Source organism: Pseudocercospora fijiensis (genome assembly GCF_000340215.1).
Source record: "Pseudocercospora fijiensis CIRAD86 unplaced genomic scaffold MYCFIscaffold_1, whole genome shotgun sequence".
NCBI classification, from domain to species: domain Eukaryota; kingdom Fungi; phylum Ascomycota; class Dothideomycetes; order Mycosphaerellales; family Mycosphaerellaceae; genus Pseudocercospora; species Pseudocercospora fijiensis.
In genome coordinates, this window is record NW_006921532.1 from 3486052 (window position 1) to 3513257 (window position 27206).

General features: G+C 52.4%; 12 protein-coding genes across 12 annotated transcripts; 4 read left to right on the forward strand and 8 right to left on the reverse strand.

The window, feature by feature from the left end:
- Positions 1–649: 649 nt before the first annotated feature.
- On the forward strand, positions 650–1765 carry MYCFIDRAFT_192220 (uncharacterized protein; the record flags this gene model as incomplete). Its single annotated transcript, XM_007923002.1, has 1 exon — positions 650–1765. The coding sequence occupies one exon, from the start codon at positions 650–652 to the stop codon at positions 1763–1765; it is 1116 nt and encodes a 371-aa protein (XP_007921193.1).
- Positions 1766–2133: 368 nt separating this feature from the next.
- Positions 2134–4140, reverse strand: MYCFIDRAFT_129107 (uncharacterized protein; the record flags this gene model as incomplete). Its single annotated transcript, XM_007923003.1, has 7 exons — positions 2134–2421; positions 2484–2548; positions 2612–2866; positions 2928–3062; positions 3119–3887; positions 3962–3977; positions 4037–4140. The coding sequence occupies 7 exons, from the start codon at positions 4138–4140 to the stop codon at positions 2134–2136; spliced, it is 1632 nt and encodes a 543-aa protein (XP_007921194.1).
- A 1051-nt stretch (positions 4141–5191) lies between these two features.
- Positions 5192–6451, reverse strand: MYCFIDRAFT_85891 (uncharacterized protein; the record flags this gene model as incomplete). Its single annotated transcript, XM_007922437.1, has 2 exons — positions 5192–5864; positions 5928–6451. The coding sequence occupies 2 exons, from the start codon at positions 6449–6451 to the stop codon at positions 5192–5194; spliced, it is 1197 nt and encodes a 398-aa protein (XP_007920628.1).
- A 147-nt stretch (positions 6452–6598) lies between these two features.
- MYCFIDRAFT_169657 (uncharacterized protein) lies at positions 6599–7719 on the forward strand (the record flags this gene model as incomplete). Its single annotated transcript, XM_007923004.1, has 10 exons — positions 6599–6651; positions 6687–6709; positions 6740–6774; positions 6809–6908; positions 6936–6954; positions 6990–7024; positions 7057–7119; positions 7143–7462; positions 7492–7663; positions 7691–7719. 10 exons carry the CDS (start codon positions 6599–6601, stop codon positions 7717–7719), a joined length of 849 nt encoding a protein of 282 aa, XP_007921195.1.
- Positions 7720–8359: 640 nt separating this feature from the next.
- Positions 8360–9627, reverse strand: MYCFIDRAFT_209652 (uncharacterized protein). The gene has a single exon (XM_007923005.1). It carries the CDS (start codon positions 9563–9565, stop codon positions 8642–8644), a length of 924 nt encoding a protein of 307 aa, XP_007921196.1. The 5' UTR covers positions 9566–9627; the 3' UTR covers positions 8360–8641.
- A 1136-nt stretch (positions 9628–10763) lies between these two features.
- On the forward strand, positions 10764–12173 carry MYCFIDRAFT_75765 (uncharacterized protein; the record flags this gene model as incomplete). The annotated part of the gene is made up of 3 exons (XM_007922215.1): positions 10764–11261; positions 11313–11425; positions 11486–12173. The coding sequence occupies 3 exons, from the start codon at positions 10764–10766 to the stop codon at positions 12171–12173; spliced, it is 1299 nt and encodes a 432-aa protein (XP_007920406.1).
- A 60-nt stretch (positions 12174–12233) lies between these two features.
- MYCFIDRAFT_169661 (uncharacterized protein) lies at positions 12234–13694 on the reverse strand (the record flags this gene model as incomplete). Its single annotated transcript, XM_007923006.1, has 6 exons — positions 12234–12245; positions 12275–12291; positions 12333–12469; positions 12499–12530; positions 12578–13645; positions 13674–13694. The coding sequence occupies 6 exons, from the start codon at positions 13692–13694 to the stop codon at positions 12234–12236; spliced, it is 1287 nt and encodes a 428-aa protein (XP_007921197.1).
- Positions 13695–14559: 865 nt separating this feature from the next.
- On the forward strand, positions 14560–16056 carry MYCFIDRAFT_129613 (uncharacterized protein; the record flags this gene model as incomplete). Its single annotated transcript, XM_007923007.1, has 1 exon — positions 14560–16056. The coding sequence occupies one exon, from the start codon at positions 14560–14562 to the stop codon at positions 16054–16056; it is 1497 nt and encodes a 498-aa protein (XP_007921198.1).
- A 380-nt stretch (positions 16057–16436) lies between these two features.
- MYCFIDRAFT_209653 (uncharacterized protein) lies at positions 16437–18502 on the reverse strand. Its single transcript, XM_007923008.1, has one exon. It carries the CDS (start codon positions 18256–18258, stop codon positions 16639–16641), a length of 1620 nt encoding a protein of 539 aa, XP_007921199.1. The 5' UTR covers positions 18259–18502; the 3' UTR covers positions 16437–16638.
- A 778-nt stretch (positions 18503–19280) lies between these two features.
- MYCFIDRAFT_217172 (ABC transporter, ABC-G family, WBC-type) lies at positions 19281–22003 on the reverse strand (the record flags this gene model as incomplete). The annotated part of the gene is made up of 3 exons (XM_007924096.1): positions 19281–19362; positions 19419–20214; positions 20260–22003. 3 exons carry the CDS (start codon positions 22001–22003, stop codon positions 19281–19283), a joined length of 2622 nt encoding a protein of 873 aa, XP_007922287.1.
- An 829-nt stretch (positions 22004–22832) lies between these two features.
- Positions 22833–25017, reverse strand: MYCFIDRAFT_201332 (uncharacterized protein; the record flags this gene model as incomplete). The annotated part of the gene is made up of 3 exons (XM_007923009.1): positions 22833–23365; positions 23416–24656; positions 24709–25017. The coding sequence occupies 3 exons, from the start codon at positions 25015–25017 to the stop codon at positions 23035–23037; spliced, it is 1881 nt and encodes a 626-aa protein (XP_007921200.1). The 3' UTR covers positions 22833–23034.
- A 1597-nt stretch (positions 25018–26614) lies between these two features.
- On the reverse strand, positions 26615–27043 carry MYCFIDRAFT_103435 (uncharacterized protein; the record flags this gene model as incomplete). Its single annotated transcript, XM_007923010.2, has 2 exons — positions 26615–26742; positions 26800–27043. 2 exons carry the CDS (start codon positions 27041–27043, stop codon positions 26615–26617), a joined length of 372 nt encoding a protein of 123 aa, XP_007921201.1.
- Between the last annotated feature and the right edge of the window lie 163 nt (positions 27044–27206).

The following is a 27206-nucleotide window of genomic DNA, read 5'->3' on the forward strand; positions in this document are numbered from 1 at the left end:
CGCAGAGAAGCATGCGATATCTGCCATCTTCCAACCAGCCTGCGCTGCGCTTTCGCATTGCCTGTGTCTTAAGACTAGGGATGTTGGAATACAGCTTTCTGTAAATGCAGGCTCTGTACACTGTATAATACACTGGTGGACACCAGTATACATATGTCGGCCCCACCCGGATACTAAGATATCTGAGGATTATCGAGTAGCCTAGCCGGCTGCAGGCAGGATATCAGCGTATCCGATAACTCCTCATTGTATGTACACACCAGCTAAATTTTCCGCCCCTGCGTACATAGTGTATTACAGAGCGTGTACCCATACACATGTATGTGTAGCTCCATCACTACTTAAGACTTGAGGCCTCTTAGAGCTTTAACGTCCGATTTGCCAAGCGAGATACGAAAGCCAAGCCCTTGAGCGCAGCGTGAGCCAATCGCGTCGGAAGATATCCATGTCATGAAGGATGCTCGCCGCACACCAATCGAACTCTCTTGACTTAATTTCAGCCGCACTGCTCGGAAGAGCATTCTGCTCGCTGCTTGTAGGAAGGCTGGAGAGGTGCCGTGCTTTATGGAGGTTCCGAGAATAGCAGGAATGTCGGAACGTCCATAGCCAAGTCTGATGGTCACTTGGTACATGGCGTCGTCAGGGCACGATGGATGGCAGAGTAAGTCTCAGCACCTCTCACTCCTTTCTCCTCGCATCTTCTTCTCGACTGAAGCCACATTCGCGAAATCCATTATTCAAAGCACTTTTGCTCGCCAGCTCGCTTGGTTGGAGTCTGGCGGCACCTCCTCCAAGCCCCGGATCATACGAAGACGACGACACATGGACGTACGGCAAGCCAGGTGTCTCGCCTGCCGCGACAACCTTCGCTAGCTACTACAGCGCCGGCAATAGCACATCATCAGGATGTTGGACGGGAATGCCAGCGCCCGTCATGCAGACGATGAAAACACAGTCTAGCTTATTGAAACCTACGAGATCATCCGGGCCATGGATTCCAAAAATGCCACAGACTATGAAAAGCGATCAAAGTCTAGATGGACCTGCCTCGTACATACCTGTGACCGCACATGTCGAAAACCCAAACACTATCCTCAGCGAGCCTGCGAACAACTCTCCTACTCGATCCACGCCCAAAGTCGAGACTACTGTCGCTCCGACCTACTTCTCACCCAGGACTCACGTCAGCGAAACATCCTTGGACGTCCCGTCGAACACTGCGCCACCGATTGCCTACACTCCCGTAACCGGACATCCAGAACCAAGTCTGAACGTGCCGAACAACCCAACCCCAACACCCACAAAGCAAAGTCAGATCCTTCCAGACGAGGCGCCGCAGCCAGGAGCCGTTCTCGTCTCCATAGTTTCGCTTATCAACAGTGTCACCAAGGACTCCCACTATGTCTTTGAAGGCCAGACAATCGCTCCTGGCTCTACCGGTGTGGTGGTGGAAGGTACGACATATTCTGTCGCTCCCACTGGCGGCGCTGTGGTGTATGTGAATGGTGTGGAGACTGCAGCGAGTGCGATCCCAGGGCTTGACAGGGACAATGGGGGGTCCGTAAGCGGCATTGGTGGATATGGCGAGGACGGTGAAATCACGAGTGGCATATCCGCTTCGACTGCGGTGTCGATAGCAAGTGGTGAGAGTCCGAGCACGAGCACCTTCACGCCTGCACAGCAAACTACTTCTGGTGGTTCCAGAGCGGTACGGATTTCGAGTGCTGGTTTAGGATTGGCGATGCTAGTCTGCATGATTTTGTGAATCGCAGGTTTGGTGATGGATAGATAATGCGTAGTGTAGCGTACAGGCGAGTGTCGAGTTGAATGCATGGTGTAACGAGGACAGTCAGATTCAGAAGTAATTGCGCAGTGCAGGAAGGAATTAATCAACCTCAAAAAGGCATTCCAATTCCAAACCTTTTTTCTTTTCTCTATCTTCAACCTTGCATATAGGTCGTCTAGTCTAGTCGAGTCTAATTCTATTCTATTGGTGAGAATGATGGGTATCTCTCATGCCGAAAAACGCCTTCGTCACTGTCCAGCAGGATACCAGCAGAGCCCGCGACTGTAGTCCTTGAGACCAGCTCCTCATCTGCCACAGACTTGCTGAGGGACGACGGTCAACACTTCTTACGCGCCAGCGCCATCCTGCCTCATAGCTCCAGATTTCTCATCCTCATCACTGTCCTTGATCTCGCCACCAGATTCCTCATCACTCGACATGGCGCCATATTCCCTTGCCTTGGCCTTGACCTCGTCTTCAGTGAGATATGGTAGTTCTTTAGCAGCACGAACGTAGCTCATGTTCTCGAGATATCCTTTGGCGAAGATCAAGTCGATTTCCTCGAGTGATCGTCCGGATGTTTCTGGGTAGAAGAAGTAGATGATGGGGAAGAAGATGGCGTTGAGCACAGCAAACTTTGATGATTTCGGTCAGTAAGTGGATGTGTGCGTGAGTCATGAGGTTTTCGAGTACGTACGAAGAGATAAGTTCCCCAGCCGATACTGTCGATGAGTACTGGAGTGATCATGACGATGAAGAAGTCTAGGGTTCATTTCGGTCAGTATACATGCACGGACTTGGGAGTCTAAATTTTCTGGAACTCACTCCACAGCCAGTTCGACACAGTGGAGACGGCGTTTGCCTTCGCTCTGGTCTTCAACGGGTTAATTTCAGCTGGGTACAGCCACGGCAGAGGTAACCAGGTCGCTCCGAAGAACGCGATATAGGTGAAAAGACCGACAGCCGCTCCCTTTGCAGCTGATTCGGTGCCAGGGATCAGAGCTCCGAAGGTGAGGACCATTGACAAACATTGTCCGACTGTGCCGATAAGGTACAACTTGCGACGGCCAACGCGCTCGACTGCAAAATGGGTATCAGCGTCAGCAGATGTCTTTAGCGGTCAAAAAGGATTCTCGAGTACCTGCGAACCACGAAGTTGTGGCGAAGATGGAGTAGACGACCATGTTGATGCCTCCGAGCAGGAGTGCCATGTTGTGCGTGACACCGATCGAGTTTTGAAACAGAATCGGGAAATAGTAGATGACAGCATTGCAACCTGTTCGAGCGTGGTCAGTCGAGTGAATCGGCGAAGAGGCCAACTTCATTGCATACCTCCCAGCTGCTGCATCATTTGAGACGAAGCTCCAAGCAAAAGGCGACGGAAATGTTGAGTCTTTCCATTAGTGAAGATGGCGCTGATTGGCGTGACACCGCCTTCGTGACCCGCAGCCTTCATGGCATCGACGATCACGGCCATCTTGGTTCGCGTCTCAATATCGTCAACAGGTTTGCCGGAAAGGGCAGCAATAACCGTCGAAGCCTCCTCGTGTCGGTCGTGAGAAAGCAACCATCTTGGAGATTCCGGGAGTCGCAACATCAAGACAATGACGATGATGGCAAATACGCATTGGAACGCGATGGGGAATCTCCAAACCATGTCATGAGGTCCGTACAGACATCCGTAGTCTATCCAGTACGCGATGAGAGTTCCAATAGCCACGTTTCCACCCTCGATGCAGATGAGCTTGCCGCGGTTGTCAGATCGACTGCATTCTGCTTGATAAGAGGGCACAGTCGAAGTGTTGATTCCATTGCCGATGCCTGTTATGCAACGTCCGATGATGAATTGAGAAGTAGCTCCCGCTCCGACCGGCACAGCGGCGATCTGTATGATGACTCCAACAATCATAACCGATGCGCCCAGAAAGATAGACTTGCGCCGGCCCAGCCAGTCGCCGAATGTGAGAATGAAGCAGGCTCCTAGAAAGCAGCCAACCGCATAGATGGCTGTGACAAAGCCTTCGTAGGTGCTGCCTCCGTGTTCGACTTCAGGGAAATCATGCAAGAAGTTCTCAGAGGAAATGATACCGCTCATCACACCCTACAGCCGCCTAGAGTGTCAGTCTGTGCGGATTTGTTGGGAGGTCCGTGATCCCGGCCGAGGCGCAGCCTTACCTGATCGTATCCGAAGCTAAAAGCAAGAGTCAGCACTTGTGAGCATCTCGTCGAAAATTGGCTTGGTATACTCACAGCAAGAAATCGGTGGTCGCAACAGCAGTGATCATCATTTGCAGTTTTCGTCCTGATGCGCCCCAGTAAGTGGGCACACCCGCAGCGTTGGCAGAGACAGTCATGGTGGCTGCTCCAGAATATGTTGATCGGTCGGGGGAGGGGAGGAATGGGAGAAAGATGCCACTCTCCAAAAAAATGATTGCTGGACTCCAGGCTGGACATATAAGTGCGGACACTACGGCCAAGGAGAAACAGCCGGCCACTGCCAGTTCACGGGGCAGTCAGGATGCTGGTGAGCTCGTGTGGCCCACATGTCTGCTTGGGCGTGGGTATGCCCAGCGCAAGAGATTGTTAGGATGCATGCCGTCAGCGCATTGTTCAGCGGCCGTCATGTACGACGTTTCGCCGTGTCGGGTTCCCCAACTGAATTGTTCGTTGTCCCGAAGTCAGTGGAGACTGCGAAGGGTAGGCCCATGGGTGAGTGCACGGTGGTGGAGGAAGCCTGAGGCCCTTGGCCATAGAATAGGCCAGAGGAAAAGTGGATGCTTGCCATGCACAAGCCAACCCTTGTTGTCAAATAAGACGCGCTCCAAGCTCGCCCAAGTGGTGAAAAGTCGCTCCGAATCATGAACCATCATCACAGACCGTGCATGCTGCTTGACGTAGAGCCGCAATCAGCGTCATTGGCATCCACTCAGGCTGACCAACACCGCCGGCGCTTGTTCGGCAGTCTTCTCGGGGTGCTCCTGTACATCAACAAATTTGTGAAGAAATATTCATGCCTGCAGACACGCGAAAAGTCGCATCTCTCGGATTCCATTCTAGGATACACTTGCGAAGTCAGATCATGTCTCCGTCGATTCCACACAGTTCATCATCCCTTCAAAATACCTCCACTGGTGAAATTGCGCCATTGCTAAAGAGCATGTCGTACCAACAACCCAAGACCCTTCGAGACCCTTCGCCGGCAGCTGCTCAACGCTCGAGATCCCATCTCACTTTAACCTCGCCGGTCACATGTTCATGACCAGCTCATCGGTGTAAAGATGGCCTGCGGAGCTGCGCATTCTTCGTCCTTATCCTGATGCAATTTGAAACGCCTCGAGAGAATCGCATCCGATGCATGTTAAGTACATCCTTTCCCTGACGCGCACATCGACAAGCAAGAGCCAACTAATCCATCTTTCCAAACATGCCAAGTTCCGTGTCATCGTGTCTTCCGTGTGGTTCATCGTCCAAACTATCGTCATCATCATCCATGTCAACATCTTCGCCCTGATTGCGAAAGTTGGAGTATCCTTGATTCTGATATTTCGCAGGGAGCGGTGGTACTGGGGGCACATCTGGCATCGCAGTAGGTCCACTTCTGGGAGTGCCGTAGCTACAACTGAGCAAGCCGACGGCCGCCGCGAGATCTTGAGGGTCCTCGTCACCGTGGTAGCTTTCGGCGATCGAAGTATTGGCAGTCGCGGGCCGGCTGTTGCTGGAAGCGCTCCAGCGGTAGATGTTGGCATCGGGCTCAGCATTTGGCATGCTTCCCGAGGAGAAGACCGACTGATATGAGCGCGAATAAATACTGCTGTTGTTACTGAAACGTTTGTTGTCCCGGTATGGCTCTTCACTATGTGGAGGCGGTGTGGTCTCGGTCGAGCTCAGCTCTTCATCGCCGTCACGCATATCGGACGATCCAGATGCTGCTGGAGACGAAGAATTATCGCTGTCATTAGCAGCACTGCCATCTTGATTCATGGCAACCAGAACAGAAGCCGCTTCGAGAAGCTGGACTTGCTGGTGCTTGGATATCAGCAACTTCGAAGTGTATTGCCATTGCGGGGTGTGTTCCCAACTGGCAAGCACGTTGTTAGCGACATCGCTACCACGCACTTCACGTATGCAGAAGAAAACTTACAGATGCTTGTTCAAGCAACTACCATGTTTGTACGCTTTCCCGCAGTGCTCGCACTTCAACTCTCCCGCAGCAGCTTTCTCTTTTTTGGTGAGACGCGTCCCATCGCTAGCTCTTCGCATTTTCGACTTTGACTTCTCAATGCCGTGGAAAGAGGACAAGGACGGCCCGTCTACTACAGCGCTGCTGCTCAATGCCACGTTCTCTGGAACGGAGGCGTGCTGGGGGAGGCTGCTCGGCATGGACGGCAAGCCGTCGTTAAGCGAGGCAAGGGCGGCTTTGGAGGTGGAGCTGCGTCGCTGGACGGCCGAGCCTTCTGCAACGGCGTTCTCGATTACGGCACCATTGATGGATGGGCGGGTGGCGGGAGAGAAGGTAGAGCTCTTGCGGCGGTTGATACGGTTGGCAGTGCTCACGGAAGCAAGCGAGGCAGAGTGAGAGTGGGTGCGAGTGTATGAGTTGCGTGCAGGCAGACTGGAGGCATTGGAGCCAACAGAGAGGCGATGCTGGCTGGCTGGGCGAGACATGTCCTGACAGTCGGCGTTAGTGCCGCAAGACGCCTCACACAAAGTCGGCAGCCGGGCGAACCTTTGCAGCCGTCATGTTTGTAGTGTTTGATTAGATGCCAAAAAGTGGGCGCGAGTTCCCGAATAGCAGGTCAGTCCCTTTGTCTGATGTCTCGGACGTCTCTTGACTCGATCCGCAGCGCAGCAAAGCACAGCCCGCAGTCGGCTAACCCGCTCGGCCCTCCACTCAGGTGAGTCTTGCGCTGAGATGCGAAGGTGGTGGCAGACAGCAGTGCTTGCGGTGAACAGAGGACGGCCGAGAGTCGGGACGCAGTGGTCGAGGCGTGAAGGAGGGAAAAAGGGCAGGCAGGCAGGCAGGCCAGACAACAATCCGACGGCGAAGGGTCTGGCTCGAAACAAGAGGAAAGAGGAGTTGCACGGGTAGAGAGGCAGCGATCTAACGCGGGGCTGCAGGGATGTGCTAAATAAGAACAGGACAGAACAGGCACTCAATGCCCTGCTCTGTGATACGCCGATGCCGATGCTGATGCTGATGCAGATATATAGATAGCGCAGGCTGGTGGATAGCAGGTGGTGGAGGGAGAAAGAGCAACAGTCCGGTGCAGGGACGCCCGAATTTTGCTGGAGCGAGACAAAAGAAGAGGGTCAACAGCGTAAACAGCACGCAGGTGGGAGTGAAGGATGGAATCAGCTGGCCTACGCCATCAGTTACTGTCCACATGTCTCTCACACGGACCACCTCGTTCATGCGAGCCGGCGCGGCGCATTCCAATCATCACGAATCACGAATCAGTGGCCGTCAATGTCTCTGTCTCTCGCGAGAAGGCCAAGGCCGACGACATTATTGTCATCTGCATCTACTCCTCGCAGGGGCATGCTATCGTGCCCACTGCTCATCAGCACAACCTCCGTCTTGTGAGAACGCACTCACTCGCACTGTTGTCTCCAACCTACCACAAACGCCTTGGATCCACCGGTTGCGCCGCACTCGCAGACAGCAACGTCACCGTTGTGCACCAATATCACCATGTCTTGTATAGTCATCTTATTCCATCGCTATGAGAGGCAAGGTCCGGTATGCATGGAGCCCGGCCGGAATACCGTCTCGTCCGTTCTGCCCACCATCGAGATCGACAATAGTCCACACTTATGACTCTGTGCCTCGTCCGCTGATTATTCTAGCGCGGCTGAAACAACATTCTCCCTCCATCGGTGCATTGCAAATTTATTTTTTGCCAGACAGCACAGCTCACGCCCTGGAAAGCTAATCGACTTCGCAAAGGGCATTGATGATTATTATTGCCTGTGTGAGCTGTCTCATCAAACTCTCCATCCGCTCTGACGATCAGCCGCGCGCGTGAACAATGATTGCGCCTTGCACCCTCCAACCTAATGCACAGGCCTGACGCGAGCAAGCCACTTCACGTGAGAACGGCTACCAAACTTGGTTCCGGAGAAGCGGGGTTTGCCTGAGCCAACCCATCGACTGGCTCTCATCGCTTCAGCCTATCACCTTGCGTCTATGGCAAGAAATCTGCAGCCACAGAACCGTGCGCTCGATGAATATTGAGCCTCTGTGCAGCCGATCAAGTATACAGCATCGGCCGTACGAATGAGCACGTTGCTCCCATCCCGGCCTTCGCAGCCATCCGAATGGTTTTGTTTTCCATGTTGACGACTCTGCGCCACAAGATTTAATGTGACAGCGCATTCAGGTAAACTAAGCAAAAGCATGCAAGCAACGAGTCAGGCATCATGCAGAGTCGGGCAATGGTCAACCTTACATATGATAGCGACCTTGAACAAATTGCGTGCAGGTCTCCAGGACTTCGATGCTTCAAACATGGCCATATAACACTTCGAACCAACGTCCATCCCGGCCATGCAAGTCACAAAGCATCAATTCGTGTGCTCTGCAATATTCATACCGGAATATTTTGCGCCAAGAAGCTTCTATGTCCATACAGCTCCCGGCAAGCTAAGCACTTGGCCACGATAGCGAATGCTCACATGCAACAGGCTTGCTGTCGCTTGGAATCTGCTTTGTGCGCTGCGAAATGCTGTCGTGATCTCAACACTCTGCACATTTCCCCGAGCCGTCCAATCCGGATCGATTCTCAGTATGTCGACGCTTCTCTCCGCGGACACCAGTATAACCAGATACAACCATAAGCAATTCAGAAAAGCGGCCTAGCTTTCGGAGAAGTACGAGTCCTTGAGAGGGCCATTAGTCGTCACTGGCGGCAAAACAATATGGCTCAGAGAACGGAAGTACAGCTCCGTGTATGCGCGCTCGATAACATCGTACAGCCTCCAGAACGCACTGAGAACGAACCGAATCGCCGGATCCTTTCTTTCGTAGTAAAAGTGACTGGCTTGCTCCTCGGTGCGCGTCACGAGCCAGCCCCAGCAGAATTGCCATTTGTCGAGAAACCAGCCCATGTTCCACGAAGCTGCTGTATTCGCTCTCGGGAAGCTCAATGCTGGAGCTTTGCCGCCAGGACACATTGCAATCTGACAAAGGACGTCCCAATTGACGTCTCCATCATCGATGCTCATTTCCATGAAACGATCCTTTTTGTCCGCAAAGTAGCTTCGCACATTCTGCGAATGATTTCGATAAGATTCTCGCATTATCTCCTCATTTCCGAGAAAGGTGTCCGCCCCATAGAAATATGTATACGGCTGCCATCGGCCTCTTCCAACATGAATGCTCATGCTTCGCAACCACGTCTCCTCATCTTTCCGCAGACTGAGAACAAATTTCGCGTCTGGATACAATTCCGCCATTTCCTGGTACATCAAAGGCCAAGGCAAGTCTTCGAAGGCGTCGTACCATCGTGTGATGCCGCGAAGCGCGTCGTGTTCGCCGTTCGCCCAGCTGTGAACCAAGTGACGGCTCCGAATATCCCTCCATCCTAGGCGTCTGTACCCAAGTCGTTCGAGCGCGTCGCCGATAGACGTCGTGCCGGTTTTCGAGAGTCCGAGCACGAATATCTTTGGTCGAAGGGTTTCTGGTGGCTGTGCAAGGTGATGTATTAGTAGCGCGAGGACGGATACAATCCAAGGGGCAATCAGCCAGGACAGCCGCCCAGGGCCGTGGATTCTGGCCATGCCTTGATGGAGGCGAGTTGCGAAGCCGTATCTACCTTCTTAACAATAATGCAAGAGATGTCAGTGATCGCCGTGCCAAGTCGGCAGATGCGCGTCATTGGGCGTGATGGCCGGAGTTTGGCCATGAAGGTCGTCTGTCTTGGAGAAACTGGAGCTCTCCCGCACTGCAGCTCATGGTTGTCACGGTGACTCGGATTCGTGCTTCGATCTTTTGTCCTGCATCTGTGGCTCGCCGTCGCCGTCGAATGACCATTTCTCGATGCGCTCCAGGCGGAAGGGACTACAATGCATCGCGAAACGAATCGCTGTGCAAGGTCCTGAAGAAGCGGTGGAAAGGGGGCGTACGACCGATGTTGTTTTGCTGACAAGCACAACTTTTAGAGAGCACGGCTCAGGCTGTTCAGCCTCTGGGCCTGGAACAACGCTCCGCCGCTACCAGATCTGCATGCCGGTGTCCAAGCATTCGTTTGCAGTCCTGAGGCCTCTTAGAGAAGAGCTTCTTTCACTAGCACGAATGCTTGGCTGTCCGCGGCCGAGAATACAGCAGTACAGCAGTAAAACGACTTCGGCAGCCATTGGCAGCAAACTTTCCCAGGGATTCTGCAGGCATGACAGTCTCACGAGTCACGCCCAAGCAACCACCGCGTATACATCGATGACACAAAGTGATCCAGCATCCCCGACGATGGACTCTGGAGCACAGAGCAAAAGAAGAAGGGACAATCATTCTGGTCGATCACAGCTGCTCTGTACCCTGGCTGAAACGCATCCGCATCCGTCGCGTTGTTGCCTGTACCCATGTACCACAGCTCGCTGATCCGCTGCAGCATCGAATGACCGGCGTTGCCATGATGACCACTTTCTTGCTGAAGCGCGGTAAGACGCAGGTCAGCCGGCCCTTCGCAGCAGAATCCTGCTCAGAAATATATCCAGCCGCCAGACACATCCCGGAAGAAATGTACAAACGGTCCAGTTTCACATCAGAACAATAATTCAATCTCTAGAAACACATGATGGTCATTTGTGAGGTCTCACTCCGCGATCTGCCAGCGAAGCGTTCCGGTTATATCTCGCATGTCTGAGACGATGGCAAGAACACGGATAATCTCTCAAAGAAGAGGAAGAACAGTACTCATGAGACTATCAGCGCAGAATTTGAACGATCAGAGTGCACTGGACCAAGAAGCACAAGGAAAAAATGGCCACGGCACGCATTATCTCCTGGAAGAGTGCATGTTGCCTCCTTCTTAGCCTGCTATCTCTCCAATTCGTGCTCCTCTATTCGACACAAAGCAGCAGTCTCACGAACCGTCTACCTTCCTTTGGAACCTCGAATCGACATGATAAATCGCGGCCGCCAGGAAGTACAGTCGCTGATCTTGAACTTGGCACGATAGATGCTTTCACCGCCACGCAGTGCAATCAGACGTTTCCTCATTTATATCGGGACATTGAACGAGCTGTCCGCTACTGGAAAGACAGGCGCCACACTCTCACCCCTCAGGATGTGGATATCTCCTGGAGGAACGATGGCGCTCTTCGTATACTCATTGTAGAGAATGAGCTACGCATACTAGAGACTAAAGGCACTTTTGATAACACGGGCTATCGTGTGCGCATTCAATCTATCCTTCATCTCATCCAACGAGCCTTATGGAGCGCGACAATTGCAGACGAACGTCTACCGACTGTCGAGGTTGGTAATCAGCATTGCTCCCATTCCAGACTGAGCTAATGTTATCAAAAGGCAGCGATTGTGGTCGACGATATGTCCTCCATCCCTAATGGAAAGGATACTCACTCAGTCTGGACATGGACCTCTCTGCTCAGAGGTGATGCTGGACAGAAGAACTGGCTGATGTGCGTGCTCACTCGTTCAATCACTCCTTGCCCCCACATGTTCTTGCTAATGTGGCCCAGCCCTGATTTCGGCATGTTCAGCGCACCTGCCACAGGCTCCTTCCTCGATACCCGAAGACGAGCAGCTCAGCACGACTCTCCATTCACAGAAAAGATTCCGAAGGCCTTTTGGAGAGGCGTAAGATGGACCAACGAAGCGGTGCGAGGAGCTCTTTTGGAGAAAACGAAAGGACAAGAATGGGCCGATGCGGCCGTCATAAACTGGGCATCTAAGACCAACATCATATCTGCTGACGAGATGTGCAAGTATGCTTTTCTGATTCATACCGAAGGACGCTCTTACTCCGGACGGCTTCAGTTCCTACTAAACTGCGATTCGCTCCCGATCCTTCACGAATTAGAATGGAACGCTCACTTCTACCACCTTCTGAAACCAGACGGCGACGATCAGAACTACATCTCTGTCAAGAGAGATTTCAGCGATCTTCAGAGCAAGGTGGAATATTATCTTAAGCATCCCGACGAAGCACAGCGAATCATCGCGAATTCCATCAATACTTTTCGCAACAATTATACTTCTCCTGCCGCGACCAGCTGTTACCTTAGGAGATTGATACGCGAATACAGTACTGTGGCTTTCACCCCGGACGTGAAGAGGTCTGGTAAGCAAGGAGAAGGCACGAAGAGGAGAGGCATCTCGTTCGAGGAGTGGATACATTTGCGAGGCGAGTACAATGAAGACGCCTGAAGGAAGCTTGAGAGAAAAGACTGTAACTTGCAAAGAATAAGAGTCTGGCATTGCGACATGTCAGAGCGAGATCTTGTCTCTGTCCTGTCTTCGTAGAACACCAGTGCAATCAACAAATCTCAATTAGATTGAATTAAATCGAATTACTATACTCATTACAATATTTGGGGTTTTTTTTTCGAATACTTCTTGCTAACACCACCTTCTGCCTCATTCCCACAGATCCAATTTTAACGCCTTCATACTCCTCCTTATTTTGCCCAGCCTCCTCGATTCTGAGAGAAAGAGGTGATATGCTGTCAAAACGCCACATTCCAACCATCACGCGCGTTTGGACTCATCATCGTCAACGTCGACCTAAACCCGAATTATCGACGAGAAAAGCGCACTTATAACGACACCACCCAAGCTATAATGGCAGCGAGTGCAACGCTAACCAAAATCCGCGACATTGTCTTCTCGCTTGCCATGGAATTCTGTGGGATTTCGGGGCCTTGGGTGGAGCGGGAAGATGGCGTTGGCCTACGACCCGTTATTGTTGACTCAGTCCAGGACACTGACGAGCTTGGAGTCGTGGGTTGAGCATCAGGGTGTGAAGTGGTGTTAGATGGCGGTGGTGGTGCTGGAGTTGAGGTCCAGGAAGTTGTTGGAAGTGGTGCGGGCACGGATGTGCTCCAGCTCGCACTTTGATGGCTAGGCTGAGGGCCCCAAGTCGACTCGGTGCATTCAACGAAGCTCGTGTGGAAACGAGTCGTGGTTCCAGAGGTTATGGTTATGGTGGTCGTGCTTGATGGAGGTGGGACTACAGCGACGCTCCAAGGATCGGTCTCGGTTGGATGAGGAGGCTTAGTCCATACACTGCTGGAGGGAGGCGGAGGCGGAGGCGGAGGTGCAGGGCTGCTGCTGTGACTGCTGCTTGATTGTGGAGGAGGTGGCACTCTCCAGCTCTCCGTGGAGCACGGTGTCTGAGCCGCAGTAGTTGGCCATGTTGGCTGCTCTGGAGCTACAGTCGTGGGGGTTGTTGGAATTGTGGGGACTTCTGTCGATTCTGTGCATGAAGTAGTCTCTTCAGGCCAATGGTCAGACGTTGATGAGGTCGGGTAGTAAGGCGGAGGTTCAGGATGAGTACTTGACGACTCTGCCCATTCTGTCGTTTTGCTGGTCGGGGAGTAAGGGGGAGGTTTGGAAGAAGTTGTTGTAGACTCTGTACATTCTGTCGTTTGGCTGTTCGACCAATGAGTCAAGCTCGTGGTTGATGGCGTGATTGAGGACGAAGATATGTATGGGACTGGAGCTGTTGGGATTTCCGCCGACTCTGAGCATGAGCTCCAGTTGCTCGGAACATTGTTGTGAGGATTCGAATGGTCCCAGGCTCCATTGGGACGAGGACTATACCACATGAGTCCACGATCGAGTAGGGCTGGAGATATGACAAAGCCCAACTTACCCTTGGAAAGGAGGAGTTGCCAGCGCTGGACTTGCCGCAATGGCTATCAACACAACAGAGGATGAGCTCTTCATGGTCCTAGGCTGTTGGCCGATTTTTGTAAATGGATCTGCGAATGTGGTGAATGGATGAGATAGAGACAGAGATGAATTTTGAAATCCGAGTATCGCAGGGTGTCGATTGCACCTTTTGGACTGATGTTCACAAAAACGTGTGGAAATGATTCTTACTAGATCTGCACACATGCAGTCTTGATATAGGCGACTATAGAGGGCCTGCAAGCCACCTCCCTCTCGTTTCCCAGCCAGGTTGCCATGAGGCTATCGAAAAACAGCATGTCCCACATGGTCGCCCAGCAGCAGGCTACGCGGCTGAGAGAGCTCGGTGCAAAGTCCTGGCGCTGTTTTCGTTGTGCCAGCCACTACTCTCCGGTTACCAGCACTGGCGAACGTTTCTTGGCCTCATCCTCGACAGTGTCTTAGTTCAAGCGCGTCATTGTGGCCCAACATGGAGAGAATCTTTTCCTCATGCATGAATTCCGAAAAGACCAGCGATGCAACGGAAGCTGGCAAGAAGCTGAGATATGAGGCCAATCCTGGTCAACACAATACGATCAAAACTCACAACCCGACATGTGTCTGTAGGCCCAGCACGACCACGGAATTCGAGATGACCGTTGCACGGCGTACGCCAGTACCATGCAGTCGACACCTTTTACATTCGTGGGTCGACTGTCATAATCCGTGCTCGCCCTTGCTCTGTATGTATTTGGACAAAAGTCCATGGTCATGATGGTTGTCGAAGGAGTTGTCGTTGCCCAGTGAAGTTGATGCCCCAGAAATTCGGGCCGAGGATCGAAGCTGCACAAGCAGACGATCTCCACAATATTCTCATCACCAGTGGCGTGAGTGCCGGTCCACATGTCGAGGGTACAAGAAAATGATCAATTCAAACAATTGGCTTCAGCAATATGGCAATATCGAAGACTATCAATGGCGTCGAAGTCAAAGCAACGGCGCAGAAGTTTACTCTCGACCTGTGGGACTGGTAGAGAGCAGCTTCGATGCAGATGGACGATACTACGAAGGTCGAGCCGATATGAACTGCGAACTCGAAACTGCGGTCAAGAATCTGCTCGACAGGGACGAGTTCAGAGAGCGCATTTTACTTTCATGGACCCTTCTGCGTCAACGCCACCTGCTTCTTCAAAGCAAGACTTTCCTGGATCGTAAATCTGGCATACATGGCTCGCCCTCTGGGATGCATTTCGCTGTGCCTGTGCACGCGTCACCGAGCAGAGCTATTGAGGATGCTGGCAAGCATCTTGTGTTCGTGGGAGACTATTATGAGACTGTCGACCATCGTGACTTCTACCTGCACTGCTTGAATGGCTCCCGTGTGTTGGATCCTTCGCAAGCACTGGCCAAGTGTTTCGTGCTTCCGTGCAGCCATGAAGATGGGCGGCAGGTCTTGCGTTTCCTTTTCATCTTCGGTCATGAAATATCTGACGGACTGAGCGCTTATAACTGGATGAATGATCTGATCAGAATCCTGAACGAACCTCTTGATCAAATCAAGGCTGAGACGAACGGACTCATCCATCCCGACGCTTTGAGGAAGCACCTACCGCCGCCTCAAGAGGCGCTGTACCCGCCCATTCCAGGAAGCAAAGCGAGGCAAAGATGGTTTTGGGCCATTACTCGCCTATTGAGGCACGTTCGAAAGCCGCTTCCAGTTGGCTTCGATAATCCCTTGCGACGACGACAGCCGCGAGAGCCCGTCTCATTCTCGCCAATTTACGACAAAGTCCTCGATTATACCAGGACTCCACCACTCAACACCATCCCCGTCTACATCCACCCAGCCTTGGCCAATGTTCAGCGCTTGCACCGTATCTGCCGAGAAGCGAGGTCCAGCATCGGCGCTGGTGTATACGCTCTAGCAGCGCTCTGTATGATGGAGTTCTATGAGGAGCGTGAACCGCATATTGCGCTTAAAGATCGCAAATGTTTCATCACAGGATTCCCATTAGACCCTCGAGCATTCTTCAACAAGCGTCCGGAAGCTGATTCAATGATGTTGGCTTTCAGTGATGGGATCGCTTTACCATTCCTGTCTTCGAACCTGCCAGTGGACGGTCGTCTCAGACTGCTTGCAAGACAGGCGCAACGCCAATTGTCTGCATATCAAAAGCGAGCAAAGCCGAAAGGTGCGGACGCGACCCGACAATTCCTGAATTCCCGCGGTGCAGGGCTTGTTCTTGCCAATCAATACCTTTACAGCCATGAAAGAGCCGATAGCATCTTACCCGAGAACATGCGAAAAGGCATAAATGTGCAGGGCGCTTATCCGCCTCGAGGCAATCCAACAGGTATGTCCAGCTTTAGCAATTCTCAGTGTACAAATATGAATGGGAAGCTCGCTGACAACATGTAGGCCAAACATGTGGCGTGAGTTCCATTGGCAACCGGGATTCACTCATTCAAAGTATGTACGACATCGGCGATCCGGAAAAGGACTTCGCTGCAGACTTCCTGAATTTGAATGCCACCGTGCGGGCCAGAGAGAGTATGTCTTTTCCACAAAGTCTTTAAAAGTTAGCGGCTGACGTGCTCCAGATGAGTTTCTGCTCGGCATCTCCGGAACGAAAGAAGGATTGTTCTCCTCGCCCTCGTATGTATTGATAACAGCACTCTCGTCGTGAGGATAGCAGCTGATCTTGACAATACTAGGATTGACATGACCTCCATGGACCCAGTTTTGGTCGAAAGATGGAAAGATCGATTCGAACATGCTTTAGATGAAGGTGAAGACTGCAACGAAAAGTCAAGATTGTAAACTCCATTTGGATTTACGAACTGTACAATTGACTGCGAAAGCAGTGCTTCAAAACATTTCAGCCGCAAGAGAGAAAACAAGGTCGTTAAAGGGTCGTGAACGAGAGTCCGGAAGGAGACAAAAAAAAACACGGCGCTAAAATCAACCCTGTGCTCCCTGCGAGCATGCTGGAAAAGATGCTCAAAATCCTTGTTCATCATCGCTGCTGGCGTCGAACATGCCTTGCCACGTTAAGCACTCGCTTGGGATGTCTGTTCCAACCCTCGGGCTTTCACGCAGTTTCCAGGTGATGCCGGCGCCGACAAGAGCAGTGGTCGCGAGTACAGCCCAAAGCGTGCCATTCACGGCTGCCATAGAGTAATCTTCTGATAGGAAATAACTGACGCCAGTAACGCCAACAGCCAAAGCCTTGAACAGCTCTGAAATGGAGATGACTCCAACGAGTGTTCCAGTAGACGCAGCATCCGGTGCTGCGGAGAACACCAGCAAGATCACAAGCACCTGTGCGGCATTTGCGAGAGTCGTCTTGATCAAAGTTGCAATTGTGTTGAAGACGGGAGAGATGATGGCCGAGGCTTCGGTCGCGCTTACGGCCAATGCCATTAGGGGTATGATCAGGTAGAGTACGGGAAAGACCATCGATATCCTTCGGTAAACAGGCAGCGTGCCGACATTGTTGACAAGGAAGGGCACGAGATGCAGGACTCTGAGTGCTACAAGGCACTTCAAGACCAGCATCACCGGGCTCAACCAGGAACATGAAATTCCAAAACCGAAGGAGTGGCTTTCATTGTGACCCATGTGAGGGAGTAAGATCTCGAAAGTGGAGGCGTGAAGTGACAGGATCGAGAATGAAGCAAGCAGCAATAGCACAGATGGCGCAGTGACCATCTGAAGCATGCTGATCTGTGATGTTCGCGGAGCAGCGGCATCATCGTTGAGGGCCTCGATGATACTGATGCTCAGTGACTCCTCAGAATCATTCATCAGGGATTGTCCAAGGAATGCAGCTTTTTCGCAATCGGCATAGTGCTCCTCCTTGTTTGGCTGATCAGTCGGGAGAGTCTCATCTAGCAGTAGTCCCTCAGCAATTCCGATGCTGAAGACCAGGAGACCGCAGGCCATCTGACCAGCAAGGCTGGGGTAGTTAACGAACACGCCATGGAAGTGGTCTTGCGCAAAGTGTCTGATGGTATTCGTCATCAGTGGTCCCATTTGCCCACATACCGCAATCAGCGGAAGTCTAGACACGATCTTGGTTCTGCTACTGCTGCCATGCGTCACGTCTGCGAGCATTGTCAGGGCAGAAACTGTCGCAGCCGAGCTAATGGCGCCGGCGACATATCGCAGCAAGGAGAATGCTACGAAGCTCGTTGCAAAGCCCATAGATATGCAGCAAGCAGACATGCCGAGCAATCCCACCAACGCAATCCTCCTTCGTCCGTAGGTGTCGGCGGCATGACCCCACATCATCCCACTGGCACTGCCGAAGTAATAAGCGCATTGCAATATGCTGCGCAGGAACGAGGTGTCCATAGTCAAGCAGGCAGATGTAGAAGGAAGCAGCGTGGTAATTTGAGATTGAAGAGAAGTCGCCATAATCGCCTCGGCCAGGAAGAGAAGGTAGATCATGATCAAGTTGCGTCGCTGTCGAGGCGTGTGTGTGTTGGTCTGTGAATCCTCCTCTTCGGACTCTGGAGTCAAGCTCCCGTGCTGTTCATACTCGGCCTGGATGAATTCGATCTTCTCCATGTCTCGCACAGAGATCAAAGACCGGGTTTTGCGGTGAAAAGCGAACATGGTGGTGCTCTGTCAGGTGTATTTCAGTGGGAAAGTCGGAGCATGTGGGTTGGTGTAGGGGGTGTAGTTCGTAGTGATAGTGTGCTTGGAAAGGTGTCTGCGCTTCGTTGTAGAGAGTGCAATGCAATGGCGTCCAGCGCGTATTGTTCGATCAGGAGAGAGGTATGTAGGGGCGGTGTTTTGAATGAGTGGCAGCCTCACGGGCCAGGGAAGAATGAGTGACGGAAGAAGAAGAGAAGGATGGAAAGCTGCGACGAAGAGCAGAGGTTGAAGCGCAGTTCGAGTGCAGGAGGAGAGACGACAGACCCCCGAACCGCCGCGACGAAGATGAGCGGCCGGACGCGGACCGTACCGGGCAGAACCAGACCAGAAACGGCATGGCATGGCATGGCCTGTGCCTGTTTCTTCTGCTTCATGCTTGACCCTGATCTTCACACTCCTCGACTCTATTCTACCGTCCGTATCGTCCGTCTGGTCAGACTCCCCGCACTTCGCTGCCACAAGCCTACAGTCCTTACTGTTGTTGACATGTGCCTGGCACCTCCACCTCCGCGGCGAGGGAAACAATATATTGATCGGCGCGGCGGAACGTTGTTTCAACCCACGAGCACTTCGGGCCAAGCTAAGCTGTATATGTGTTGCATCTGCTGTCTTGGCGACTAGAATACTAATAGCTGCTATTCTGATACACCACCCCAGGCTCAAGCCCCGGTGTACCGCCGGATTGGAAATTGCACCAACAACCACGCCTCCCCATGGGCCCATCCTGGACATGGCTAGCAGAGCTTCTCGACATCCTGGTCTTCCTCGCCACGATTCACCACGTGTGGCCCAGTGGACACGCCAAGTACCGAATCCGAAGGCGCTCTCACTCTCTTGAGTCTCTTCCTCGCTGCCACAGATGGACCTCTGAAGATTCTGTTCCTCGCAAGTCAGCTCACTGGCATTCTGCAAGTAATTGCAATGAGGGTTGCGGAGAGAATGTGCTCGAGTATGATGAATATGCTATTCGGTTTGCCTTCCTACCGCTGCTTCTTCCGCTTGACCAAGATCAGGCCAAAGTATGCGATGATGCGATATGCTGCTCCGATTGCAAATAAGACCCTGAGAGGCTGTCAGCTTCAAGTCCGCGTCCAAAGTATCCCTTACCAGCCACTTACCCAACATCTAGGGCATACTGGTGGAGCGTAAATCCAACAGATTTCGCAGCAAAGTCCACCCTGTACAAGTAAGCTAGCGGTTCAAGGTTCTCGCTGAAGTACGCCTCAGTGAACCAGACGCCAGGAGAAAGTCGCCAAAACCATTCCATGTGCCACGTCTTCACTTTGCTCAATGGAGGCGCCACCCCACCCAAGACGCCAATGATAAGGGACGCCAGGACTGCGAGTAAAGGACCATTTTCTCGCTTGACAAACATGCTGATGATGCTGGCCAGACCATAGATGCACCAGAAGTAGGCCAGATTGGCCGCATACATCTTCGGAAAGCTGATGAGAGGTGTTGCCAGGACACCGAGGAAAACCGTAAAATGGAAGCTGCTGAGGCCGATTCGCAGCACTGTAGAAAGCAGTTTGCCAATGTAGTACGCCGAGCGCGAATGCCCAGAAGCCGTCTCGCGCCAGTACATGAGCTTTTCCTCTCCAAACACCCAGAACCCTGGTGCAGATGCCGCCAGACCAATAGCCATGGCGCCGAGCAGGCCTATTTGTGGTGTGCTTGCGTAATCGACGCCGCTGCTGAGAAGCATGAAAGGCTCGTGGTATATGCCCTGGAAGAGGTGACCATTGGACGCAAAGGCTGACAGACCGATGACAACACCTGCCAGTGCTCCTACGCCAATTTCGAAAAAGAACGAAGTAGCGTTGCGCACTTGCTGTACCATGGCTCGTTTCCAACAGTAAAACACCTGCGCTGGCCACGTTGCTCCTCGCGCCTTCATAGTCTTTCGCAGACTTTCTTCCTGCTCGGCTGTGGAATTCATGCTCTGGTTACTGATGCGACGTCTCTGGCGCGTTGAAACCCCATCAAAGCTGTTCGCACTAAGATGCTTATTATGAAGTCGATACTGGCCTGTGCTGGTCCAAGCCTCGATCAGTTGAGATACATCAATCTCTCGTTTACCGGCGCCCACGGTGTACTGAGCACCGTCTCCCGTGATGATGTCGATCAAGGTGTCGGCTGGATTGGAACGCTGAGGGAATGCAAAACCAAGATTTTCAAAGTATCCTTGCACATCTTCAGTGGGACCGGCGTAGACAGATCTGCCTTGGGAGAGAAGCAGAAGTTGGTCGAAACCATAGAAGATCTGTTCTCGAGGCTGGTGGATGATGGCGATTGTCGTCACGCCTAGTCTACTGATGGCTCTGAGTAGTCGCATGATGCTTGCAGCACTAGTGGCATCAAGACCGCTGGTTGGCTCGTCCAGGAAGATGGCCATAGGCGCTGCTGCGAGTTCCATCCCGATATTCACACGCTTTCGTTGTCCTCCAGAGATAACCGGTTTTGCAGCATCGCCGACGCGTGAGTGCTGGACATGTGTCAGCTGAAGACATGCTATGAGAGCGTCCACGTGGTCCTGAACAGCCTTGTCTCTCCAGCTGGAAGGCAGACTGCAGCGCGCAGAATGCAAGATGTTCTCCCGGACTGTCAGTTCAGGAAACACGATGTCGTCTTGCGGCACGTATCCGATCAGCTTCTTGTACTTGCTCATATCTTTATGGTGCCCATTGATCTTTATCGAGCCATCAGTGGCGTGCGCCTTTCCCATGAGTACATTGACGAAGGTAGATTTCCCGGCACCACTGCCTCCCATGACTCCCCAGCAGCTGCCTCGAGGCATTGTTCCTGTGATGCCGTGGAGGATCTTCTTGCCCTTGCTCGTTGTGAACGCGAGATTTTCGAAGTCAAAGCTGAGGCCGATCGAGGAAGTTTCTACAGTTCTGCTCATCGATCGAATGAATCGCTGCATGTCGGGACTGTTTGACAGCTCGTCCTCCAGGTCGTCGTCGTCGCACAAGGAGACGCTATCATCATCAGCGTATCCGTCATAGTGATCGACGCGGCCACTAGCCCGCCTCGTATGTGTGCTCGCAGGTTTGTAAGCTATAGCTGTAGGTTGCTCAGGTCCAGATATTGATATGCTAGGTGAGTGTGTCCGGGTTGCAATTTGTGGCGACGATGATTGCGCAAAGTTCGCGGAGGAGCGAAGCAGCATCATCTTATCATCTGCAGCTCCATCCATACTCTGCAAGGTCGTATACTGCTTTGGTCGACTCTTCCTCCATTTACTGATACCAAATCCAACAGCTACCAAGGCCAAAAGGACCACATCGATCACGATCATCAGGTATAGAGGAATCGTCTCAATCTGCCGAACGCTTCCCTTCGGACACCAAGCACCGGTCGAGCAGTTGAAAGGCTTGTACGATCCTGATGGGCAAAAGGTGCCCTTCTCACATGGGATCTCATGCTTGCCACCAGGGGGACAGTAATGTCCGTTGGCACAGATCTTGGGCTCTAATCGACCTTGAGGGTTGCATGTCTGTCTCCCGGCTCGCATGATCTGACACTGCTCGGTCGGGTGGCAGTATTGAGGTGGAAGTTCGTTGCTCGAGTTTGGGCAGTAAAACCCGAGATTGCAGGTGTCGTTGAATGCCAGTGCCACAGGTAAAGCTCCTTTGCGATAGCATGATGAAGTCGAATCGTTGAGCGAATAAGCCAGTATATCAAACTGCTTCAAAGACATATTTGTGTAGCCAGAATTCGCAAGTTCCTTGTCGTTAAAGAAGGCACTTGTCGCCGCGGCCTGAAGGCTAGTCAGGCTCGCCGGGATAGTTGGCGTACTGAAAGTCATAGTACTTGGCAAGCCGCCAAAATTGATACTGGTGGGGGTCGACATGTCGGATAATGAATGCAGGTTCCTGCTCTGAAGTTGAGATTGCTGGCTACGAGTCGGCCAACTAGAGGTGTTCCAGAGCAAACAATTTGCAGGTACAGTAGCACAAGCTCCGCTTCCAAACACCAGAAAATGCAACCACGACAGTCAAAGGAAGGAAGAATGAGGAAGAAGGCCAGTTTCTCCTACCCGAGCAAGTGGATGGTCTCACTGAAATGAAGTCAGGCAGTCAGGTTCTTCGAGTTCCACAATGACAATGCGAGGCCCGCAGCTGAGCCTTGCCTCGAAAATAGCCATTTTAAGGCTTATAGCAGGTGCCTGTTCGTAGATCAGCGTCGAGGCTGTGATGCTCCGAAATGTAGTCGAATCCTACAGTGCTTACCTTATCCATCCTGAAATAAGTGCATCTGCATGTGATGTTGATGCACCCTGAGGTAAGTGGATTCTCATCTTGATACGGACAAAACGTTGTGATGACCTCCCACCTGTATCACCTCAGTGCTTGACTCCGCAGAAGGTTGAGAGCTCACAGCTTAAATGGCGAGTCGATGTTGTTGTGATGCCAAAGGCGGGAGCGAAGGATGAACGGCATTTCAGCCGCTCCAGCTCTGCCACTTGGACTGCATCGCTTTTGTGCAGCGCTCAACTTGTGCTTTGAGCAGGGCCGCAGCCTGCTGCTGCGCTTTTGAACATGTCTCGAATGTATGCTAGTATGTACAGAACTACATTGACGCCCACGCTACCCAAGGCACGAAATGCTGCTCCGGGCCCGCTGATCTTCCTCTTCCTCGTGGAAATCTGCTTCTAATGCCGGTCGACTCCACGGCCAGCGCAGTTTCTGGGATTGTGCATATCTGCATCTATAGTCCACGGGTATCTATTTAGTACTTTCGAGCAAACGGCGGGATAGCCTTGCACTCTGCCTCATCAAGAGTGGTCGCGACAACTCCACGATACGAGATGTCGGTTTTCTCGTGGGGCTTCTTCTGCCAGGTCAGAGTGTGCTTCATCCAGTTCTTATCATCTCGGTCTGGGTAGTCCTCGCGGGCGTGTGCTCCTCGTGACTCCTTGCGTACGGCAGCGGCTTCGGCAGTCTGGACGGCGCACGTCAACAGGTTGCGGAGCTCAAGAGTCTCGACCAAGTCGCTGTTCCAGATCATGCTGCGATCCTTGGTGGCGACGCGATGGAACTTCTTATCGACCTCGTTGATTCTGTAGTGCTGTTAGTAAAAGAGAATAGCGCAGATAAAGATTTCACCTACCTCTTGACTCCCTCGTCAAGCGACTCTTGGGTCCTGAAGACAGATACATCAGATTGCATCACCTTCTGCATCTCGCTTCGGATCTCAGATGTGCTCAAGTCTCCATCAGCAGTGCGAATTTCATCGACGGTGGAAATGCCCTCTGCACCAGCGTCGCTGGAAAGAGCCTTATGTGGTTGGTTCGGTGAGAAGTTGTCACGGATAGTGTGGCTGACAGCGCGACCGAAAACGATCAAGTCGAGGAGGGAGTTTGCACCAAGACGGTTGGCTCCGTGGACGGACACACAAGCAGCCTCACCGCAAGCGAAAAGCCCAGGAACAACCTTATCATTGCCTTTCTCGTCGACAGTAATGACTTCTCCGGTGTATCTAGTGGGAATACCACCCATGTTGTAGTGAACAGTCGGCAGGACGGGAATTGGCTGCTTGGTAACGTCGACACCAGCGAAGATGGATGCCGTCTCAGAGATACCTGGAAGACGCTCGTGAAGAATCTCAGGTGGCAAGTGAGAGAGCTGGAGGTAGATGTGGTCCTTTTCGGGGCCTACTCCACGACCCTCGCGGATTTCCATGGTCATACTGCGACTGACAACATCGCGCGAAGCAAGATCCTTAGCAGTTGGAGCATAGCGCTCCATGAATCGTTCACCCTCGCTATTGAGCAGATAACCACCCTCGCCACGAGAGCCCTCAGTGATCAAGCAGCCAGCGCCATATATACCAGTTGGGTGGAATTGGACGAATTCGAGATCCTGGTTTGGAAGGCCGGCGCGAGCTACCATGGCCATGCCATCACCTGTACATGTGTGTGCAGAAGTGCAGGAGAAGTAAGCACGGCCGTAGCCACCAGTAGCCAGGACGGTATTGTGGGCACGGAAGCGGTGGAGTGTTCCGTCTTCCTGGTTGTAAGCAATGACACCCTTGCACTCGCCATCCTCCATGATCAGGTCGATGGCAAAGAATTCGATAAAGTAGTTTGTGTTATGCCTGAGTGATTGACCATAGAGCGTGTGCAGGAGAGCGTGGCCCGTTCTGTCTGCCGCAGCACAACATCTGTATGCCTGTCCACCCTGGCCAAATTCGCGCGACTGACCACCAAAAGCTCGCTGGTAGATCTTTCCGTCGTCGGTTCTCGAGAATGGACAGCCGTAGTTCTCCAGCTCGTATACAGACTGTGGTGCTTCTCGTGTCATATAGTGGATGGCATCCTGATCACCCAGCCAGTCTGATCGAAAATAAACCTACATAGGCGTTTTTAGGAGATACTGTAATGGCAGATTTCGTTGAATACACGAGGGCTCGCGTAACGAAATTAAATGTAAGTGCGGGCAGGCCCGCGAGCTTTGATATGCATGCTGTGTTGAATCCCGCCTCTGCCAGACCGAATGCTGCTCGCAGTCCCGAGCCTCCAGCGCCGACGACAAGTGCGTCATATTCGTGGTCGATAACAGGGTATTTGTGTCCAATGGCACCAGAGGCCTCCTTGGCTCTCAGCGGTGCGCTGGTGATTATGCGCTGGGCTCGCGGGGTGCTCGAAAAGTTGCGTGTGGCAGCGCGGTAGGCGTTGCGGCCGGCAAACTGCCTGAGACCGGCGGAGAACATGGTCGCGCTACGGTGATGTGCTCCAAAGTGATGGCAATCTGTGGTGCTGCAGTGCGGTGGGAGAAGATGGAGAGAGAGGAGATGGACAGCGTGGTGGAGGCGAAACGAAAGGAAGCACTGGTGGTATGTTTGAGCCGCGAAGTCAATGATGCACACTGCAGTAGAACAGTAGAAAGCTTGACCTTATAATACATCTCGATATGCCGACGAGTGGGTCCGAGAGCCCTGAGAATCTAGACATCAACTGTCTTTTGCATCCCGATCAACCATGTCCACTTGTGCTTGGAATGCTGCTCAGATACAAGTGTGGTCGATCACTGTAGAATACATCTTTCCGTCTGCATTCATCCCCCTTCAGCTTGCTCGGGATAATCAGGTCGCTGCAAATACAAGCAATTTTCCTGCACCAATGATCCTGTTGCGAGTAAGCCGAGGATACGTCGGGAGATGGTGGAATCATGTGAAGACCTGGCCACGCGATGCCTGCCTGCTCATCCGTCTGTCGGGATCTAACGGAAACACCATGGATGGATTTACCACAACTCATCATACAGCTGATCTCGGCTCACGCTAGAGCTCAGATTTGGCTCGAGCACTCGTGTCTGGTTATGCGAAAGTCATTGATCTCAGTCCATGCGTTGACATTTTCTAGGAAAAGCGAGCAACGATGATCTTCGATCGAGCGAATTGTTCCATGTCTCCCGTTGACAGGACACTCTGAATCAGACCATCAGCGTGTACAGCACTGGTACCCTGCCAAGCATACTAGGAGATGGGAGCAGTAAAGATAGCTGTCTGAAACCTGCAAAAGAGATTGAAGAGAAAGAGCCTGGAGGAATCAGTCTGCTCGTCTCCGGAGCCATGAAAGGATCAAGCCTAGGACAGTTCTCGTATGCAAGCTCCATGCAAGGCTGCTTATACACATCTCAGCCGAATGCTTGCAACCACGTTCAAGGACGTAGGTGTAAGGGTTTCCCCTAGCGAAATGACAGCTTGGAAGAGTGACGACCAGAACAAGTCGCAACTCGACATGCGGAGCTACAATTCTGCTGGTCGTAAAGGCCACGACAGCAACATGGCTGCAACCGTTCTTTTCCTCCCCAGAAAGGGCGACGCCTTCTACAACGAGCAAATACTGTGCCGAGATGGAGGGAAGCTACCAAGATATAGAAATCGAACTGGTGCCGACCCATTGCCAGGAAACACAATTGAGACACCCTCGCAGAAATGGGCGACCTCGGACTTAGCAGGCTCGCTGAAGGCCGCGTGTTGAATGCAATGTGTGCGGCATCGGACACAGAGCGCTGGCTGGACCTTTCACCTGTGCATAGGGCGTAGTTCGCGGATGGGTATCGAAAGTGGCATGCGAAAATTGGACTAATAATAGCGTGTAGGAGGTAAATGTGGTGAATGCTCTTCACACAGAATGTGCTCAAGTCTGTCGTTGTCAAAGCAAATCACCTGCGTAATGTGATCACAAGCAGCGCATATTTTCATGAAATGTATCTGCACCGTGCAAGCAAAGCTGGGGGCGGTCTGATGCGAACCAGACCGTATGAGGCGTGGTCCATACAATATCCGTGGGAACAATGTACGATCATTTGCGCCCTTCGACCATGATTAGATGATAGCCCTCTGAAGTTTTTGCTTCACCCCACACCGGCTTCGCTGTGGTAGAAGCAGGAAGCTCGAAAGCAACATTTTCGAATTCGGGCATCAGAGCACCTATCAATAGATTAGGATCAGAATTGATTTCAAGTCATCGGGTTCCTGCTCGCTCACCTCGCGTCTTCCAACCCAAACTTCCTCCTTGCCGCGCCTTGTCTTCTGAGAATTCTCGAGCGACATCATCGAACTTGGCGCCTGCGTTCAATTTCGCGAGAGCTTCTTCCTTCTTCGCATGCTTTTCCGTCAGGATGTGACGGACATTGATGGATTGTGCGCCTTTCACTTTTCCCTTGTCGCCACCAGCATCTTTGGTCTCTTTCCCTTTGCCCTTGTCGCCGCCTTTGCCTTTGGGAGCCATCGTTGTCTCGCGTCGGTGCGGGCTGTCCGGTACCTTTCATAAGTGAAGCTCGAAGGTGGAAGTGGAAAAGAGGGTCCAGCCAGAACGGACTGCTAGACTTCGCGTGACCATCAACTTCGAGCATCGACAAGATACGCACCTGGACCTGGCAGGCGCACCAATG

What these genes read in the sequence shown, in the direction of transcription:
- MYCFIDRAFT_209653 (XM_007923008.1), bottom strand. Translation starts at nt 18,258, where the DNA reads ATGTTCGCTTTTCACCGCAAAACCCGGTCTTTGATCTCTGTGCGAGAC.
- MYCFIDRAFT_209652 (XM_007923005.1), bottom strand. Translation starts at nt 9,565, where the DNA reads ATGGCCAGAATCCACGGCCCTGGGCGGCTGTCCTGGCTGATTGCCCCT.